This window comes from Oncorhynchus tshawytscha, linkage group LG30 (assembly GCF_018296145.1).
Source record: "Oncorhynchus tshawytscha isolate Ot180627B linkage group LG30, Otsh_v2.0, whole genome shotgun sequence".
Classification (NCBI taxonomy): domain Eukaryota; kingdom Metazoa; phylum Chordata; class Actinopteri; order Salmoniformes; family Salmonidae; genus Oncorhynchus; species Oncorhynchus tshawytscha.
Window position 1 is genome coordinate 9857489 of NC_056458.1, and position 18915 is coordinate 9876403.

An 18915-nucleotide genomic window follows, 5' to 3' on the forward strand; every position below is an offset into this window, starting at 1 on the left:
TATGCTTTGTCAAGATTAGCTCATCCATTTTGGTTCAGATCTACTGTATTTCTTATTCATCCGCCCCTTAACTCTCTCTCTCTCTCTCTCTCTCTCTCTCTCTCTCTCTCTCTCTGACCAATATAAGCCTAACATAATGACAGTAAGTACGTACAGACTAGAACTATATGTAATCCAATTGTGTGGCTTAATTGGCTGTGTTGAAATGCCCTCATCTGTAAACACAGCTTTTAATGGCAGTTGTGGATCCACACGGATGGGAACCCCCAAACCGTGAGTTACATTGTTTGGCTCGTTAAGACTATTCACAGTACTGTACATGACGCTTGACGTCCCAAGTAGCATCCCATAGCATGTATTATATAACACTGTTACGATACACTGTGGAAATGTGTCACTGTGGTCGTTTATTGTGAATTGTCATGTTGTTGTGAAGTCTAAAGTAATTCTCTCTATATTCATGTTGCTTCAGTTCCTCTTTATTCGCACTATACCTTTTGCTATACCATTGCATATACTGTAGCACTCAAACAAATGACCGGATTCTGAACGTCTTCAAAGCAAATATGAGGGTTACAGTTACAATGAACTCCCCTTGAGAACAGCATCATGTCAGGGGGGATTCACCTGCTTGCCTATCGTACGACACACAGTTTGTTACTGGCCATTACGATTTGTGTTTTAGCTAAATATAGTGAACTGAACCCCTCCTGTTTGATCAGGCCTTGCGACAGTGACCAGGGAGAGAGTAGCAGTGTGAGTGAGTGCATGTAGAAACTCATCAGTGAGATGGTACTCTTAGCAGAAAGCCCAGAGCATACATCATCAACAACCATTGATTTTCACATTCCTTTCTTCCTTTAGCCCAGGCAGTCGTTGTCAGGTGTAACATGAGAAAAGGCAGTAATTTTAAAGCCCTGTTGCTCCCTGGAGGTCTGCTGGAACTCTCTGTTCCCTATGGAGGGTGAAAACAGGAAGACAATTGGTGGTCCAGGGGAGATGGACTGGAGCCCTTCGCCCAACACTGTCACCCTCCCTATCCCACTATTGGACCGATATGACCCTCCCAAATCAGATATGTCACAGCAATCACTGAGTGGTTTGAATGAGCGCATTACCTAAAGTTAGTCTATGCTGTTTGTAGGAAAGAGAGGGACATGATTACATTTTTTAACTAATAGAAATGCCCACTATCATTTATCAAGCATAACCAAAGGACCTCTCTGTAAAGGATAAGATTTAGCTGGATGTAGATGTAGCCTAGTCCTGTATTTATTTCCAGGGATTCTCGGCTGCACCTAGATGGTTGCTGACCATTGTCTTCTGGTGCTGAACTTCGGGATTCCCATTCTGACGCTGTCCATGGTGCTGAATCAATCGCTGCTATACATTGTTGGTTTCTTTCACCATCTGACCTTTTTCTATTGTGACTGTCACCACAGGTAATCCTGCAGAAACATTGCAATTTCATAGTTCATAGATGAACCCACCACAGTAAGGGAGATGTTGAGAGAGAAGTGCAACGTGGTTTTATGTATGTCATCGTGCCCAGGCATGTCACATTCAGCGTATAGGTGCAGGGAAATGTGTTGCTTTACAGGGTCAGCCACAGTAGTACGGCCCTGTGAAGCAATTAGGGTTAAGTGCCTTGCTCAAGGAAACATCGACCTTTGGGTTACTGGCCCAACTCTCTAACCACTAGGCTACCTGCTGCCCATAGCTAGAGAAGAAGAGCAAAATAGTGACTGGGAGGCAGCAATGCATTAAGCATGTGATACTATTTATATCAGAGGAGTAAGGGTGACCCAATAACTTGCATGCGTTATGCAACATGTGAGCGAAAGGAAAAAAGGAGCAGGGAGAACACACATCTCAGGGGCTTGGATGGCCTTCCACAGAAGCCAATTAGAGCCAGGTCCTGTGTTCAGGTGACCCCGGGGACTAGGGTTCCAGCATGCATGGATGGGCTTTGGGGGGAAAGGCAAGTGGACAGAGGTGTCGATTTTGTGTCCCTCAGAGACTGTGCTAAGGGGGACTCATCTGGCACACTGTCTGAGACGCTCCGTCTCTCTCCCCACAGCTAGCTAGCGCTCCAGCTAAGCTGACCCTCGATCTTCGTCTGACACAACCCACCCTGGTGAAGACCTATAGCTAAGGGTTGTCTGAAAAGGAAATTAAAGGGAAATCTCTAGCTATTTTCCACCTTTTCATCCCGTTTTCTGTTGGTTCAGGAACAATATCAATGAACTAATCATCTTCTTGCAAGATATTGTGGAATATACAAGAATCTTTACTTTTTGTGTATACTGTATGCCAGCCCTAACCATATACCAACACATACACTAGTAAGCAACTAATAAATGTAATAGAACAATTGTTGAAAATGTTTGACATATACAATTTTGAGATTCAACAACCAAAATGTGTGATATTTACAAGGTAAAAGGGTGTTGCCATCAATCCATTGCAGTGTTGCATTTCCAAACAGCAGGCTTGGCTGTGTTCATTGAGTCAGCAAAAAGAAGTGCCTTGGCTTCAGTGAGATGCAATTCTCTCTCTCGCTCTCTCCCTTTTTCTCTTTAAGAATGCATTTTAAGTTTGTCTTTTTACAATCACACAGGAAATTAATTAATTCAATGAAATTATAACAAAAATACATATTCAACATCATGCTCTCTACAACACTGTATATTTGAATTAAATTATTCATGCAACAAATATAATTAACTTTTAAAATGTAAATATAGAGGCAGAGAATAAAAGTGAATTAAATGTTTCCAGGCATATTGCCGTGGATTAAGGCTGTTTAAGTGTATAAAGGCTTGCTACTGATTAAGATCGGCGTCAGCTATTGACACGCCTGACGATGCGCTGTCCACCGTTATAGATTAGCTGTTTTAACACTTTTTTTTGTACAAATGTGTACTTTTTCATCACCAATTAAGTTCACGATACAGAGAAAACCCAAATAGTTGCTGGTTTGACCTCAATATCAATCAGTCCAGCACCACTGACAGAGTGGCTGGCTCTCTAGCACAGACGATCAATACAAACTCTCCACTCTCAGTCACTCACTTTATTTGGATAGTCCAGATTGTTCGTCTGTAGATGCTCTACAGATGGTCATGCTATCAACAAACTATCTGTTGAGAAGCAACTGCTTGCTAAGGTTAGGGTTAGGGTTAGGATAAAGGTTAGCGTTAGTAGATAGTTGAAATGTCACTGATAGTCTGTAGACGGTCTGTAGAGCATCTAGAGATGGACTATCCAAAGAAAGTGTTATCAAACTCTCTTCATACTTGGTGTGTACAGTAGTAAGTTACAGTACGTTTGTCCTATTCTGTTTGTTCTATTTCAAAGCTTGCCAGATTGTGTTACACTATATTATTGTCATGATGATGATGATGATGATGATGGTGATGAGGTGAGGCAGGGTGATTCAAAGTGTAGCCATAGCAGTAAGTTCAGTCCTCTCTAAAATACATGGGAGGCCAACTAAGTTAATTACTATGCAGTGGCAAAACAAGTTTGTCTCTGTTAAGACACTTACAAAGATAACAAGACCGTGGTAAGGTTTGAAAACAAGCTGAGACAATATGGTGATTCAAAGTGTAACCATAGCAGTGAGTTCAGTCTCTCTAAAATGCAAGGGAGGCTAAATACGTTTATTATTGTGCAGTGGGAAAACAAGTTTGCCTCTGTTAAAACACTGACAAAGAGAACACACATCATTCAAAAGGTATTCCAGGCCCATCACCTCACTGAACCCTAATTACATGTTAGCATGTTAGCATTTGGAAGTATGGTTCACACATGGGCCTATACATCCGAATGTCTGCTCCTCTGTCCCACAGATGATGCCACAGTAGTGGCAGTGGTTATTTCAATGAGCTTTTGCACATAGCCTTCGAAACACCATAACTGCATCAGTGCTCGCTGGGTTGCTTAGCAACTGGATAGCACATAGATCCCTACAGAAAGCCTCCTCTTCTGTGTGAAACACATCTTGTCTGATTGTACCATGTGATGTGCATTTGAGTAATAATGTGATTAGCATTCAAATAAATACTTGAATAATGTTTTATGCTATTTAAGTGATTGATCTAATATGCTCAAGTGGCTGCAGCAGTGCCTGTATGTTCTTTATCTACTTACACAACTATATGGATGTAACGTGAACTGCATTTAGCTGCATTTCAATTGCGTGTGTGTGTGTTTGTTGTCTTCAGTCAGTACCCTATGAGTGTTTATGTGTGTTCAAATAGGCTGTGGTAAAGTGGTAATGCATGTAACGCACCGGAAGGTACTAGCAACATTCTAATGGGTTACAGGGAGAATAGACTCACATGGCCATCATTTCACTTCATTCCTTGGCGATTCAGTGCATGGATAGGCTGCCGTTGAAATGTCTCCTTAGGTTTCAGATTTTTACCATTTCAATTAACATTAGCATTTCATACAATACATTAGGCTGAACTTATTTCCCACGAAATCTTGTACAAGGGAATTTCAACACTTGTTTTCACCGCAAATGCTCTTGTGGGTGTTCTTCAATCTTTGTCATTATTTGCTCAGTGCTTCGAGAAGAAGATGAACGAAACATGTAAGGTATTCAATCAAGAGATAAGGCTGGACAACGGCGACGACTGGGAATTTCACTTGGTTATCCTCTTTGACATAAAATCCAATGTTGTGATACATACACTGGCCGATATATATGACGGGTCATCCATATTTCGCTGTGCCTAATTTTCCACCAGAAGGGTGATAGAGCCTGCTCTGACGTCTGCATTAGATATTGTCCATTGCATTTTTTTATGGACATTTTTTCCTCACTGACTTTGAGTTGAGAGAAGCAAATTTACATCATCATCAGCAACAAAAGGGGAATGAAGATTTATGTTTTATTTTTTTTACCCACGCCTCCCCTTTCACCCCCAAACATTTACAGCTAAAACAAATTCTTAAACACATCATAGCCTACATTGTGGAACAATCTCTAGCGCCGGAGCATCGCTGGAACCATGCCTCTTCTGCAGGTTTGGACTGGGAAATTGCAACTGCCAATTTAATCAACAAGACGCTGCTGTTCCTTATCAGACGTCTCTCAGTTTTTCTGGGCTTTTTCGTTTTTAAAGAAAAGGGCTTGTTATTACTTTTTGAAAGTCTTGTGTAGGCTGTAATGAGCAAGATGTCGGATCTTCTGGTGTTGGTTGAGGGGGTCTGTGACCTGCACGGATTTCCATAGCTTGGGAAAGGGCTTGGACCAATTACGAGGTTTAAACACGCATTTTGTATAAAGCCATTACATGACTAAATGTATCTTTTTTTTCCAGCAATTTATTTGAATTGCTTTTTTAAACTTTCTTTTCACAATTTTCTTTGGACCACAAGCGGTTGGATTATTGAAACTATATAAGGATTTGTGGAAATGTTGGGTCCTCAAGAAGATAAATTATGTGGAATGTTCTCTGCTTTGGCGGCTCTGTCCTTCGTTTGCTTTGTTCAAAGGTAAGACAGCATTCTAAGATATATTTCCATGAGAGCAAAAGCTTATCATAACCCTCAGAAGGCTATAGGAAGGAAAACCCCCACTGAAATCATATTTTGTCAGCACCGACATTAAGGCGACATTACTACTCGTATTGCGTTTGCAATCTTAACACGAAACCATTTTCTGCGGCGCACGCGCCTGTGTGCGAGCAAGAGGCGCGCGTTCATGTTGTCTATTGTTAAACGCACTCCTATCCAAATTGTAAATAGCGGCTAATTGGCTGGGGCGAGTATCAATCATATTAAATACAATCAGACCGTACATACCCGATAATTAGTAACAATGCTGAGTCTATTAAATTAGCCATACCATTGATCAATCAGCACCAATAGCTTTTTAATGGATGTTAGCCAGAGGAATGTAGCCAAAGCCTCATCCGTACTGTAATTTTAAGACCTTAACTATAGACGTACATCTGCGCAATGTACATGGAAAGAAGAAAATCGTAAATCCACCTAAATGCAAATGACCATGTCTTGATTCCACCCCCATCAACAACACCATGTCGCCTACCTACTACCGATTTATCCTTGATCAGCGGGATAAAATAAAACTCAAACGCCTGTCAGTCGTTTAAAGTAGGTCATCATCACTTCAACACATATGATTTTGAATTTGATCAAACCTTTAATTCAACATTCACACTACTCTTCAAGTCTTCAGTCCTCTCCAGTGTTGCGTATTTTGAGCACCTGTAACCGCCTAGTGGAGATGGTGAAGTAGGCTTAGCATTAGTCAAGAAATCGTCCTTCTAATGTTTTGTCATGTCCAGTGTAAATGAAGAAAGACATACTGGTAGGCCAACAAAAATAAGATCTATATTTACCACGTTCACATGGTATATTCTCCACTGGGCTACATTGCATTTAACCTACTGAGACTGACAACATTCGCTCGCTAATCAAACAGTCGTGGCCCCAAACTGGGTCTTCCATTTTGACATTTCAATTTCATTCTAGTGGCCTATCATGACAGGAAATAAACGGGGTGATCACTACGCTTCTCACGCTCCTACACGCATTGACACGTTCATCAGCTCATTGATTTCATACTTTTATGCCTCGTGAATTATGTGGTTAATTACATTGTCATTCAGTGTAAATAAGTAACATATCAATCAGGTATTTTATTTAATTACGGAATTTAAATACTTGTGTTTTCTCATTGTCCCACTGACACATGCAATTAGATGTAAGAGGTGAGTCTTTAGCATGCCAGGTGTAGCCTAATTCAGATCACTTCAAGAAAGCAGGCTCCCAACCCCCACTAAAGCAGTGGTTGTCACCATAGATTTACCAATTAGAAATGTCAGAAATATTGAAATGTCATCTTTTAGGTTTGCTACTGAATATTGAGCAAGTTGAAGGCTACAAGTGTAATGTGAAACGTATTCAAAAGTAGGCTAACTGAGCTTCATGTTTAGTTTCAACTCATGGCTCCTGACAGGGTCTTAAAACTGTGATTTCTTTCCACAGCACCTCCACTGGACAAACCGGAATATCTGTGGCCAAGGCCACGGTGGACAAGTTGCTGAAGGGGTATGACATCCGTCTAAGGCCTGATTTTGGAGGTGTGTGAGATATATATTGCACCTGTGCTATTGGTTGTTATTTTTTTCTGAAACCATTTGAATTGTTAGCCTTTTGGAACGCCAAAGGCAGAGGCTTTGAAGTGGCTGCTACCGTCTCATTTGCTCCGCGTCTGTTAACCACCACATATGGAAGATGGCTTTTGTTCTCTAGAAGTGGGGCGCATACAGAACCTGTCTAACACACGGTTTCTTGATGTGCAGCTGCATTGAAGGATTGTTAACCAAGGCTTATGCCAGTACACAAAGTCTTTGTAATAGAAAAAGACATGAAGCTTTTACCTGCCGACGCAATTAATAGTGGGAACTTTAGGCTAGTAGATTGGTATTATTGGAGAGAACATAATGGGTTAAACCACTAGAGTGGTGAGTTTTGAAAACAAGCTGAAGACAAGTGAGTCAGACTGTAGCCATAGCAGTGAGTTCAGTCCTCTCTAAAATGTAGGGCAGGCTAAATGCGTTTGTTATTGTCCAGTTTGTCAGTGGTACTGGCAAAATACTGACAAAAAGAGAAAGTTGTATAAAATGAAAGCTCATTTGTGAAGTTTAAATGTTACTTCCATGGTAATAGGAAAGCAACCGCATTATCTTGAAATCTTTTGTATAACACCCTTACCATGTCACAACAGAACTGATTGGTACAAACGCATTAAGAAGGAAAGAAATTCCACAAATTAACTTAACAAGGCACACCTGTTGATTGAAATTGAAATTCATTCCATGTGACTACCTCATGAAGCTGGTTGAGAGAATGCCAAGAGTGTGCAAAGTGATCATCAGGGCAAAGGGTGGCTACTTTGAAGAATCTCAAATATAAAATATATTTTGATTTGTTTAACACTTTTTTACATGATTTGTGTTATTTCATAGTTTTGTTGTCTTCACTATTATTGTACAATGTAGAACATAGTAAAAATAAAGAACCTTGAATGAGTAGGTGTGTCAACTTTTGACTGGTATTATATATATATATATATATATATATATTAGTACCTTTTTAAAATACACATATATTTAATCACTTACATGTTATCCCAAAAACATGTTATTTTTGCTTTAACATGAAAGCAGTCAATCGGTGGTGTTGTTAAAAGCACAGCAACATCCATGATCAAATATCTGAAACTTAAACAGGGTTTCAACAACAAAAATGGTTGTAAAATATAATTCAGCCATTTGTCTTTATTTGTTGTACTTTTCTCTCCTCTTTTTTTCTCTGGTTAACGTCAAGCTAGAATAGAGCTCCTTTGACAGAGATGTGCTATTGTGTATTTGGGATGTCACACTCTCTCTCTCTCGCGCCTTTGAATTATGCTTTGCTTAGCGGTCTACACTTGAAGTCACCATAAAAACATTGCATTAAGCTTTTTCTTGTCCAGCTCTCTCCTTGCTTTGCAGCTCTAGTCAGTTCCCATTGCTCCTCCACACTGCAGCACACTAAGTTGTTAGTCTGAGTGTCCCGGGCAGGCAGCGGCAGCGCCTCTTCCTCCAGCCACGGCTGCCTCAGGCCAGGGAGCTGTAGTCCATCACATCCTGATAACTCCATCATCAATCAGCCACTTCTCTCCTGACACAACTGCTGACCAACTTCAGCTCTGGAGAGCCAAAAGAACGAGGGAGGCCTTTTAATTGGTGCCCCATGCTGGACTCAGATATTTGAAGCTATTGTGCTGGAACCAGAATAGAGAGAACTGACCCAGAACGCTATACTTGTCGATGATAGAGCCTGTGGTTTAAATGGTTGAATCCTGGCTTGCCCAGGGTGCTGCCGTGGGAACCAGTTGATGTGTGGTGGCCTTATCGCTGGTAGATCCGCATGAAAATGCAGGCTGCAGTCGCTCCACACAGCCCCCTGTCCCCTCGCCTCTTCATTGATCTCTGAGCCAAACTGGAGCCCTAAAACGGTCAACACAATCCAACATCAGGCCTTCACACACTATCTCCCCACCCCCACCCCAACATCCACCTACCCCCACTACTAAAGGGGATCATATAAATTGGATTTCATTCTCTATGCTTTAGTTTAAGGACAAACTAGTCAACCTTTACTTTGTAGCGTGAATGACAACAAGGGCTACTGTGACTTTTCTCTAAGCGTATCTGTGTCTAATTTTGCAGTTTATTTGCATATAGTCCAGTGTATGATCAGCGAGGTTAGCAAAATGTTAAGATAGTATGGTGAAACAATAAAGACAGCTTTTCCATCTCACTGCACTCTCCTCTGCTGTGTTTCTGTAATATTCAGTGTTGGGTTAGTTGCCGATGGTGAGGCCTTGTTTCTTACCTCTTTTACTCCTTTCATGATTGTGTAGATTATACTGTACTGTCTGACTGAGTGCTTAACACAGGCTATTTCTATCTGAACCACCCAGGTGCTCTGTTGAATCTGATTATGCATTGAGGTAACTAGACAGACAAACAAGGAAGGAAAAGAATACATCAATGTGCTTGATGTTGATGATGAGGAGGAGGATGATAATGGGTTAGGGCTGGGCGATATTGGCCAAAAATGAATATCATGGTATTTTTCCAATTTTTGAATGTATGACGGTATTTGATGTTTTTGATTAATAAAAGTTCTACATTTGCTTTATGAGTAGGGCGTGACCCTAGGGTGGCAACATACACTCTAAATTATTTCAATGGGTCTTTCTCCAATTTGATTGATTATACTGTTCAATTCAACTTCAGCCTAAAATCATTTCCTGCATTTCCATCCATTTCTGCATTTCCTGCACTCATGTGTTTTCTAGGGAACCCTATAATATTTGGCTACATTAAATCTTTATTCATGTAGCCAACATATTCATGCTTTGCCTAATCCTCTTTGATTTCAAAGATACTGTTGCACAAACAACATGCTGATTTAGGCCTCCACCAGCACTGGTATCAGGCTGTATTAGCTAGCTACAGTTGAAGTCGGAAGTTTACATACATTTAAAATCAGTTTTTCACAATTCCTGACATTTAATCCTAGTAAAACATCCCTGTCTTAAGTCAGTTAGGATTCCCACTTTATTTTAAGAATGTGAAATGTCAGAATAATAGAGTGATTTATTTAAACTTTTATTTCTTTCATCACATTCCCAGTGGGTCAGAAGTTTACATACACTCAATTAGTATTTGGTAGCATTGCCTTTAAATTGTTTAACTTGGGTCAAACGTTTCGTGTAGCCATCCACAAGCTTCCCACAATAAGTTGGGTGAAATTTGGCCCATTCCTACTGACAGAGCTTCTGTAACTGAGTCAGGTTTGTAGGCCTCCTTGCTCCCACACGCTTTTTCAGTTCTGCCCACAAATTTTCTATGGGATTGAGGTCAGCGCTTTGTGATGGCCACTCCAATACCTTGACTTTGTTGTCCTTAAGCCATTTTACCACAACTTTGGAAGTATGCTTGGGGTCATTGTCCGTTTGGACAACCCATTTGTGACCAAGCTTTAACTTCCTGACTGATGTCTTGAGATTTTGCTTCAATATATCCACATCTATTTTGTGAAGTGCACCAGTCCCTCCTGCAGCAAAGAACCCCCACAACATGACGCTGCCACCCCCGTGCTTCACGGTTGGGATGGTGTTTTTCAGCTTGCAAGCCTCCCCCTTTTTCCTCCAAACATAACGATGGTCATTATGGCCAAACAGTTCTATTTTTGTTTCATCACACCAGAGGACATTTCTCCAAAAAGTACAATCTTTGTCCCCATGTGCAGTTGCAAACCGTAGTTTGCCTTTTTTATGGCGGTTTTGGAGCAGTGCCTTCTTCCTTGCTGAGCGGCCTTTCAGGTTATGTTGATATAGGACTCGTTTTACTGTGGATATAGATACTTTTGTACCTGTTTCCTCCAGCATCTTCACAAAGTCCTTTGCTGTTGTTCTAGGATTGATTTGCACTTTTCGCACCAAAGTACGTTCATCTCTAGGAGACAGAACGCGTCTCCTTCCTGAGCAGCATGACGGCTGCGTGGTCCCATGGTGTTTACACTTGCGTACAATTGTTTGTACAGATGAACGTGGTACCTTCAGGTGTTTGGAAATTGCTCCCAATGATGAACCAGACTTGTGGAGGTCTACAATTCTTTGGCTGATTTCTTTTGATTTTCCCATGATGTCAAGCAAAAAGGCACTGAGTTTGAAGGTAGGCCTTGAAATTCATCCACCGGTACACCTCCAATTGACTCAAATGATGTCAATTAGCCTATCAGAAGCTTCTAAAGCCATGACATAATTTTCTGGAATTTTCCAAGCTGTTTAAAGGCGGGGTTGAAAAATGAGGGGTTGAAACCTGAGTGTATGTAAACTTCGGACTTCAACTGTACGTTTGCACTGACTCAATACTTTTATTAGCTAGCCAGCTAACTAGCGATTAGCATTAGTGGCTAACATGATTTAGCTTAACTTGCTAAGAAAATACAAACTAGCTGTTTGCAGATGTAAGAAACACAAACTAATGTTGTAATTATAGAACGCTTGTGGATTTATATTAAGATCAAATTGGAAATATTGTTGTAATCAACATTGTTGCATGTGCTGCATTGACCATGCAGACTGAACGAAAGTGTCTCGTGGTCAAGTAACAAAAAATGCACTCCTTGAGTGACAGAGGGTGGGACCAGGTCTGTGTGGAAAGCGGTGTAGAGAAAGAGAGAGAGAGAAATGTCAAGCAAATCGAGAGAGAGAGAGCGGAGAGGGATGACTCAAGTAGCGAAGTAAACTATAAAAATGGACGTTACACAAGGCATATCACATTTACCAAACATTCAAATACCGTTAGAGAAGGTAAAGTAAAAACCCAAACTGGTCCGTGCATCAATTCTGGTAATTAGTAAAATACGGTATACCGCCCAGCCCTATAATGGGTCATGGTGGTAAGGCCAGTGTTTGGTTTATACATGGCATTACATTCATTGTATTGTTATATTTCTGTAGAATCGTCTGGCTTTGGCCTTGGCTAATGTATCTTGACAATAGGAAAAATGATAAACACTCTCTCTCCTTATCTTTTCCTTATCTGTCAATGTTGAACCTCTCGCCTCTGTTCTTTCTTAGAGTAGGACCGAAGTAAAGTGCGTTTTAAATGTTTTTGTTTATTTGGTGTTGTTTCAAGACTCTTCATTGTGTTTTAAAAAATGCAACCAAGTCAATGGGCTAGTTGTAGTCACTCAAAACTACACTGAGCAAGAATATTAAACACAACATGCACAAAAAGCTTATTTCTCTAAATTTGTGTTACACAAATTTTTTTACATACCTGTTAGTGAGCATTTCTCCTGCCAAGATTATCCATCCACCTGACAGGTGTGGCATATCAATAAGCTGACTAAACAGCATGATCATTACACAGGTGTAGCTTGTGTTGGGGACAATAAAAGGCCACTCTAAAATGTGCAGTCTTGTCACACAACACAATGCCACAGATGTCTCAAGTTTTGAGGGAGCTTGCAATTGGCATGCTGATTGCAGGAAGGTCCACCAGAGCTGTTGGCAGAGAATTGATTGTTAATTTCTTTACCATAAGCTGCCTCCAACGTCGTTTTAGAGCATTTGGCAGTACGTTCAACCGGCATCACAACTGCAGACCATGTGAATTGTGTTGTGTGGGCGAGTGGTTTGCTGATGTCAACATTGTGAACAAATCAAATCAAAGTTTATTTGTCACGTGCGTCAAATACAACAGGTGTAGACCTTACAGTGAAATGCTTACTTACCGGCTCTAATCAATGGTGCAAAAAAAAAAGGTGTGTGTGTGTGTGTGTGTGTGTGTGTGTGTGTGTGTGTGTGTGTGTGTGTGGGTAAGTAAAGAAATAAAACAACAGTAAAAAGACATTTGAAAAAAGAGTAGCAAGGCTATATACAGACACCTGTTAGTCAGGCTTATTGAGGTAGTATGTACATGTAGGTATCGTTAAAGTGACTATGCATATATGATGAACAGACCGTAGCAGAAGTGTAAAAAGAGGGGTGGGCGGGTGGTGGGACACAATGCAGATAGCCCGGTTAGCCAATGTGCGGGAGCAATGGTTGGTCGGGCCAATTTAGGTAGTATGTACATGAATGTATAGTTAAAGTGATTATGCATATAAGATAAACAGAGAGTAGCAGCAGCGTAAAAGAGTAGATGGGGGGCACACAATGCAAATAGTCCGGGTAACCATTTGGTTACCTGTTCAGGAGTCTTATGGCTTGGGGGTAAAAACTGTTGAGCAGCCTTTTTGTCCTAGACTTGGCACTCCGGTACCGCTTGCCATGCGGTAGTAGAGAGAACAGTCTATGACTGGGGTGGCTGGGGTCTTTGACAATTTTTAGGGCCTTCGTCTGACACCGCCTGGTGTAGAGGTCCTGGATGGCAGTGAGCTTTGCCCCAGTGATGTACTGGGCCGTACGCACTACGCTCTGAAGTGCCTTGCGGTCGGAGGCCAAGCAATTGCTGTACCAGGCAGTGATGCAACCGGTCAGGATGCTCTCGATGTTGCAGCTGTAGAACCTTTTTGAGGATCTCAGGACCCATGCCAAATCTTTTTAGTTTCCTGAGGGGGAATAGGCTTTGTCGTGCCCTCTTCGCGACTGTCTTGGTGTGTTTGGACCAATCTAGTTTGTTGTTGATGTGGACACTAAGGAATTTGAAGCTCTCAACCTGCTCCAGGCCATAAAGGCCTGATCGGTAGAGTGCTGCAGAGAGGGTTGTCCTTCTGGAAGGTTTTCCCATCTCCACAGAGGAACTGAATACTCTGGATACTTATGTAAATAAGGTCTGCCATTTTTTTATTTTTTTTTATACATTTGCAAAAAAAAATGTATTCGTTTTGTTGTTATGGAGTATTGTGTGTAGGTTGATAAGGAAACATTTATCTTGAATCCGTTTTAGAGTAAGGCTGTACCGCAACAAAATGTGGAAAAGGCAATGGTGTTAAGTACTTAAGTAAAAATACTTTAAAATATTACTTAAGTAGTTTTTTTGAGTATCTGTACTTTACTATTTACTATTGTTATTTTTGCCGACTTTTACTCCACCACATTCCTAAAAACAATGATTGTACTTTTTACTCCACCCATTTTCCCTGGCACCCAAAAGTACTTGTTGCATTTAATTTAATTTCTTAGCAGGACAGGGAAATGGTCCAATTCACACACTTCTCAAGAGAACATCCCTGGTCATCCCTACACTACAGCCTCTGATCTGGTGGACTCACTAAACACAAAATGCTTAATTTGTAAATGAGTGTGTGGAATGTGCCCCTGGCGATCCGTAAATTTACAAAAAAATAAAATTGTGCTGTCTGGTTTGCTTAGTATAAAGAATGTGAAATGATTTTTACTTTTGGTAATTAAGTATGTTTTTGCATTCATATTCACTGTTGATACTTAAGTATATTTAAACCCAAATACTTTTAGACTTTTACTCAAGTAGTAATTTGCTGCGTGACTTTCACCTTTACTTGAGTCATTTTCAATATAGGGATCGTTACTTTTTCTCAAATATGACAATTGCGTACTTTTTCCACCACTGGGAAAAGGAGAAGGGTCTGAATACTTTCCGAATGCACGGTGTAACATTTCCACCAATAAAAAGGAAATGGGATCAGCTGTTGATGCCATTAAATGAATGACCTCATATAAAGGCTTTATTTACAACCTCTTATCAGGTCGGCTGTTGACAACCTTGATTTTTACCAGATCGCGGTTTGTCATTTGGAGCCAGGCCTTTCAACAAAGACAGCCCCACGTTGCCCCACACATGGATGGTCTCATGACGAAGGAGCCCATTTACGGTCAGGTCATATAAAACATGGCCCAGTGTTTAATTAGCTAAATTGAAAAGGAAAGTTGTTTGGATACGCAACATGTCACACCCAAGGCTATGATACACTAAGGGTTTTTGTGACAAGGGAATTTCTCCCCTTTAGATTTTTCTTTGTGATGACAACGGGGAGAGAAAGATGTGGTGTGATTTCAGCAGTAAGTAATGTGTTGCACTGGAATTTGTTTTAATTGCAACGATGTGAGAACACATCACCATCCCTCTGTCCCTGCAGGGACAGCGCTGGGAGCATGTGGTCAGTACTAAAGCACCTCCCGCATGAACACAGGCACGGTCACGCACGCACTCACACACAGCACTAACAATCTTAATCTATCCCTTTTCATCCCCATCTTAGTCACCAATACCCTCTCTTTCCCTCTCTCAGATAAATGCATACACGCTCCCACATACACACTCCTGACCACTCCGGTGCAAGGACCCTCAGATTTTTCCTGTTTACTACTAGCCACCTAGCAATTTTATGAAGATGGCTTTAGCTAGCCCAGATAGGTTCCCAACCTTGAAACTAGCTACGAAGAAGCCATTTCAGGCTATTAATCTAGTTAGAGTAGCTAGCTTGTCTATCTTAGTTATTAGCATGCCTGCTGTCCAGTTTGGTAGACTTTTAAAAAACAACCAATAACTAAATGTACTGAATAAGACTCACATTGCTTTCAATCTTTTATTTCAATCTTTTATCCAATCTTTTATCCAGATTTTAGTAGAGATGCAGAGAAGCATATGACCTCTTCCACATTTTGTTACGTTACAGCCTTATTATAAAATTGATTAAATAAATACAAATCCTCAAATCCTCAGCAATCTACACACAATAATGAGATTGTTTTTGCCAGTTTATTAAAATTAAAAAACTTATTCACATAAGTATTCAGACCCTTTGCTATGAGACTCGAAATTGAGCTCAGGTGCCTCCTGTTTCCATTGATCATCATAGAGATATTTCTAGAACTTGATTGGTGTCCACCTGTGGTAAATTCAATTGATTGGACATTATTTGGAAAGGCACACATCTGTCTATATAAGGTCCCACAGTTGACAGTGCAGGTCAGAACAAAAACCAAGCCATGAGGTTGAAGGAATTGCCCGTAGAGCTCCGAGACAGGATTGTTTCGAAGCACAGATCTGAGGAAGGGTACCAAAATATTTCTGCAGCATTGAAGGTCTCCAAGAACACAGTGGCCTCCATCATTCTTAAATTAAAGAAGTTTGGAACCACCAAGACTCTTCCTAGAACTGGCAGCCCGGCCAAACTGACCAATCGGGGAAGAAGGGCCTTGGTCAGGGAGGTGACCAATAATCTGATAGTCACTCTGACAGAGCTCTAGAGTTCCTCTGTGGAGATGGGAGAACCTTCCAGAAGGACAACCACCTCTGCAGCACTCTACCAATCAGGTCTTTATGGTAGAAGGGCCAGACAGACGCCATTCCTCAGTAGAAGGCACATAACAGCCCACCTGGAGTTTGTCAAAAGGGACCTAAAGACTCTCAGACAATGAGAAACAAGATTCTCTGGTCTGATGAAACCAAGATTGAACTCTTTGGCCTGAATGCCAAACGTCATGTCTGGAAGAAACCTGACACCATCCCTACGGTGAAGCATGGTGGTGGAGGCATTATCTGAAGGGATGTTTTTCAGCGGCAGGGACTGGGAGACGAGTCAGAATCGAGGCAAAGATGAACGGAGCAAAGTATAGAGAGATCCTTGATGAAACCTGCTTCAGAGCGCTCAGGACCTCAGACTGGGGCAAAGGTTCACCTTCCAACAGGGCAATGACTCTAAACACACAGCCAGGACAACGCAGGTGTGGCTTCGGGACAAGTCTCTGACTGTCCTTGAGTGGCCCAACCAGAGCCTGGACATGAACCCAATCGAACATCTCTGAAGAGACCTGAAAATAGCTGTACAGAAACGCTCCCAAACCAACCTGACAGAGCTTGAGAAGATCTTCAGAGAAGAATGGAAGAAACTCCCCAAACACAGGTGTGCCAAGCTTGTAGCGTCATACCCAAGAAGACTCCAGCCTGCAATCGCTGCCAAAGGTGCTTCAACAAAGTACTGAGTAAAATGTCTGAATACTTATGTAAATGGTAGTAATTATATATATATATATATTTTTTTTTTTAAGAACCACCAGTCATGAGGATACAAACAGATCAAGTGGTATGCTTAGATGTGCAGCAAAATAGACATATTTCTTTTTATATAGAATTAAGTAGAATCATTATGACTCTAGATTACAGGAAAAAGCTGTTTCGGGTGTTTGAAAAATGCTAAATTCTCCAACTACCCTCCAACCATCCTCACGTGCTTTGTGTCCCCTCAGATTTTTGGGGTGCATGACGACCCTGCCAGCACACACGCCACGCCGTCACATACGCAGACACACCCATGCAGACACACCCATGCAGACACACACATGCAGACACGTACATGTACTATACATATCTACCTCAATTACCTCATACCTCTGCATATCGACTCAGTACTGGTACCCCTTGTCTATAGCCAAGTTATCATTACTCATTCTGTATCTATTAATACTGTTATTACATGTTTTACTTTTATATTATTTTCTTTCTTCCGCGTTGCTGGGAAGGGTCCGTAAGTAAGCATTTCACTGTTAGTCCACACCTATTGTTTACGATGCATGTGACGAATGCAATTGGATTTGATTTGATTTGACACACACGCTCAGACTGCGTTAGAGGCTGCCTATCTCCTTGCGTCAGAGGATCCTTCTGTACTGAGATCCCTATCCTAGTCACCATGATTAGAATCTAAAGTGCACATCCCAGACGGCTAGATCTGACTTTTCAGTCCGACTTCACCAGGGGGATAGAATACTAGCTGCTGAACTACAGTGCATGTCGTCTTTGGTTGGTTTTAAGATATGCTATGATAAGACTCACAATGCAAATGCAAGACTGAGACAGCAATGACTTCTGACAAACCATTAGGCCTGTGATGTATTTTTAAATGTTGTGGAGGATAGTACCATTTTTGGGATCAAAGTCCAACCAAATTTCCGAGCTCGACATTGTCAACTATCACATGATGACCACTTCATTTTGTGTCACACATTTCTCCAAACAAGGTTGTCCGCCAAACAATCATGTGATCACGGTGGTCATATCAGTCAATAAGTGCAGAATAATTAAGGCTATGGTCAAATAGGAGATCTCCTAGAAATGACACTGTGAACTGAAAGCCCCTTAATTACATTGTCTTTGAGCAGCTCATCATTTGGAGTTTTAAGTGGCCTTAAAGGACTGTGGGAAATCTAATGAAAACCAGTGGTCTGTAAATTGTTTCAGTAAGTGGTTTTCTTCTCTGTTGTCTACATCTTCCAACATTTGACTGCCATTGGTGGTTACTTTTAAAAGCATTGTCAAATTATTTATATTTACATTTGTTTTAAAAAGGGAAAAAAACATTTGTTTTAAAAAGGGAAATCAGCACAATATGTATCTCACTCTATCTATATGTCCCTCTTCAATATTATTACATGTAGACAGCCTTCTGTGTAATGGAATGTAGGAATGGATATGAAATTCCTTTCCAGTAGTTTTCTCAACTTGAATTTGCTGCAGGATTTAGTTGGGAGGTTGTTGACTATCTTAGTCTACTGTAGTAATATGGGTGTGTTTATAGCAATGTGTTGTCGGACTATACTCCAACCTGCTGTAGAGTACTCTGACTACTATCACAAGGTTGAACTACGAATTTAAACAAGGTGTGGCCATAAGCATCTGGTATATATGGCAATTTACATTGCCGTGCCAAATATTAGTGGAATGGACAGCATATCTCAGACAAATGCCAGCATACAGCAGCCTGAGTAGCGCAGAACTCATTAGTTATGTGATTTAACAGCCCCAGCCACAGACCGGGATGGCCAGCCCACAGAACAACACTGACCCAGGGCTTCTGGTTCCTCCCGGTTCTGACAGGCCC

At 41.1% G+C, this 18915-nt stretch overlaps 1 protein-coding gene across 2 annotated transcripts in view; it reads left to right on the forward strand.

Moving 5' to 3' along the window:
- The first annotated feature begins 4382 nt into the window (after positions 1–4382).
- LOC112228790 (gamma-aminobutyric acid receptor subunit beta-4-like) overlaps positions 4383–18915 on the forward strand; it is a 61041-nt gene continuing 46508 nt past the window's right edge. For both annotated transcript variants that reach the window (XM_024394432.2, XM_024394433.2), the window contains exons 1-2: positions 4383–5511; positions 7030–7124. In XM_024394432.2, the coding sequence (XP_024250200.1) occupies positions 5432–5511; positions 7030–7124 (175 nt within the window). In that variant the 5' untranslated portion in view covers positions 4383–5431. The remainder of the gene's footprint in view (positions 5512–7029; positions 7125–18915) is intronic.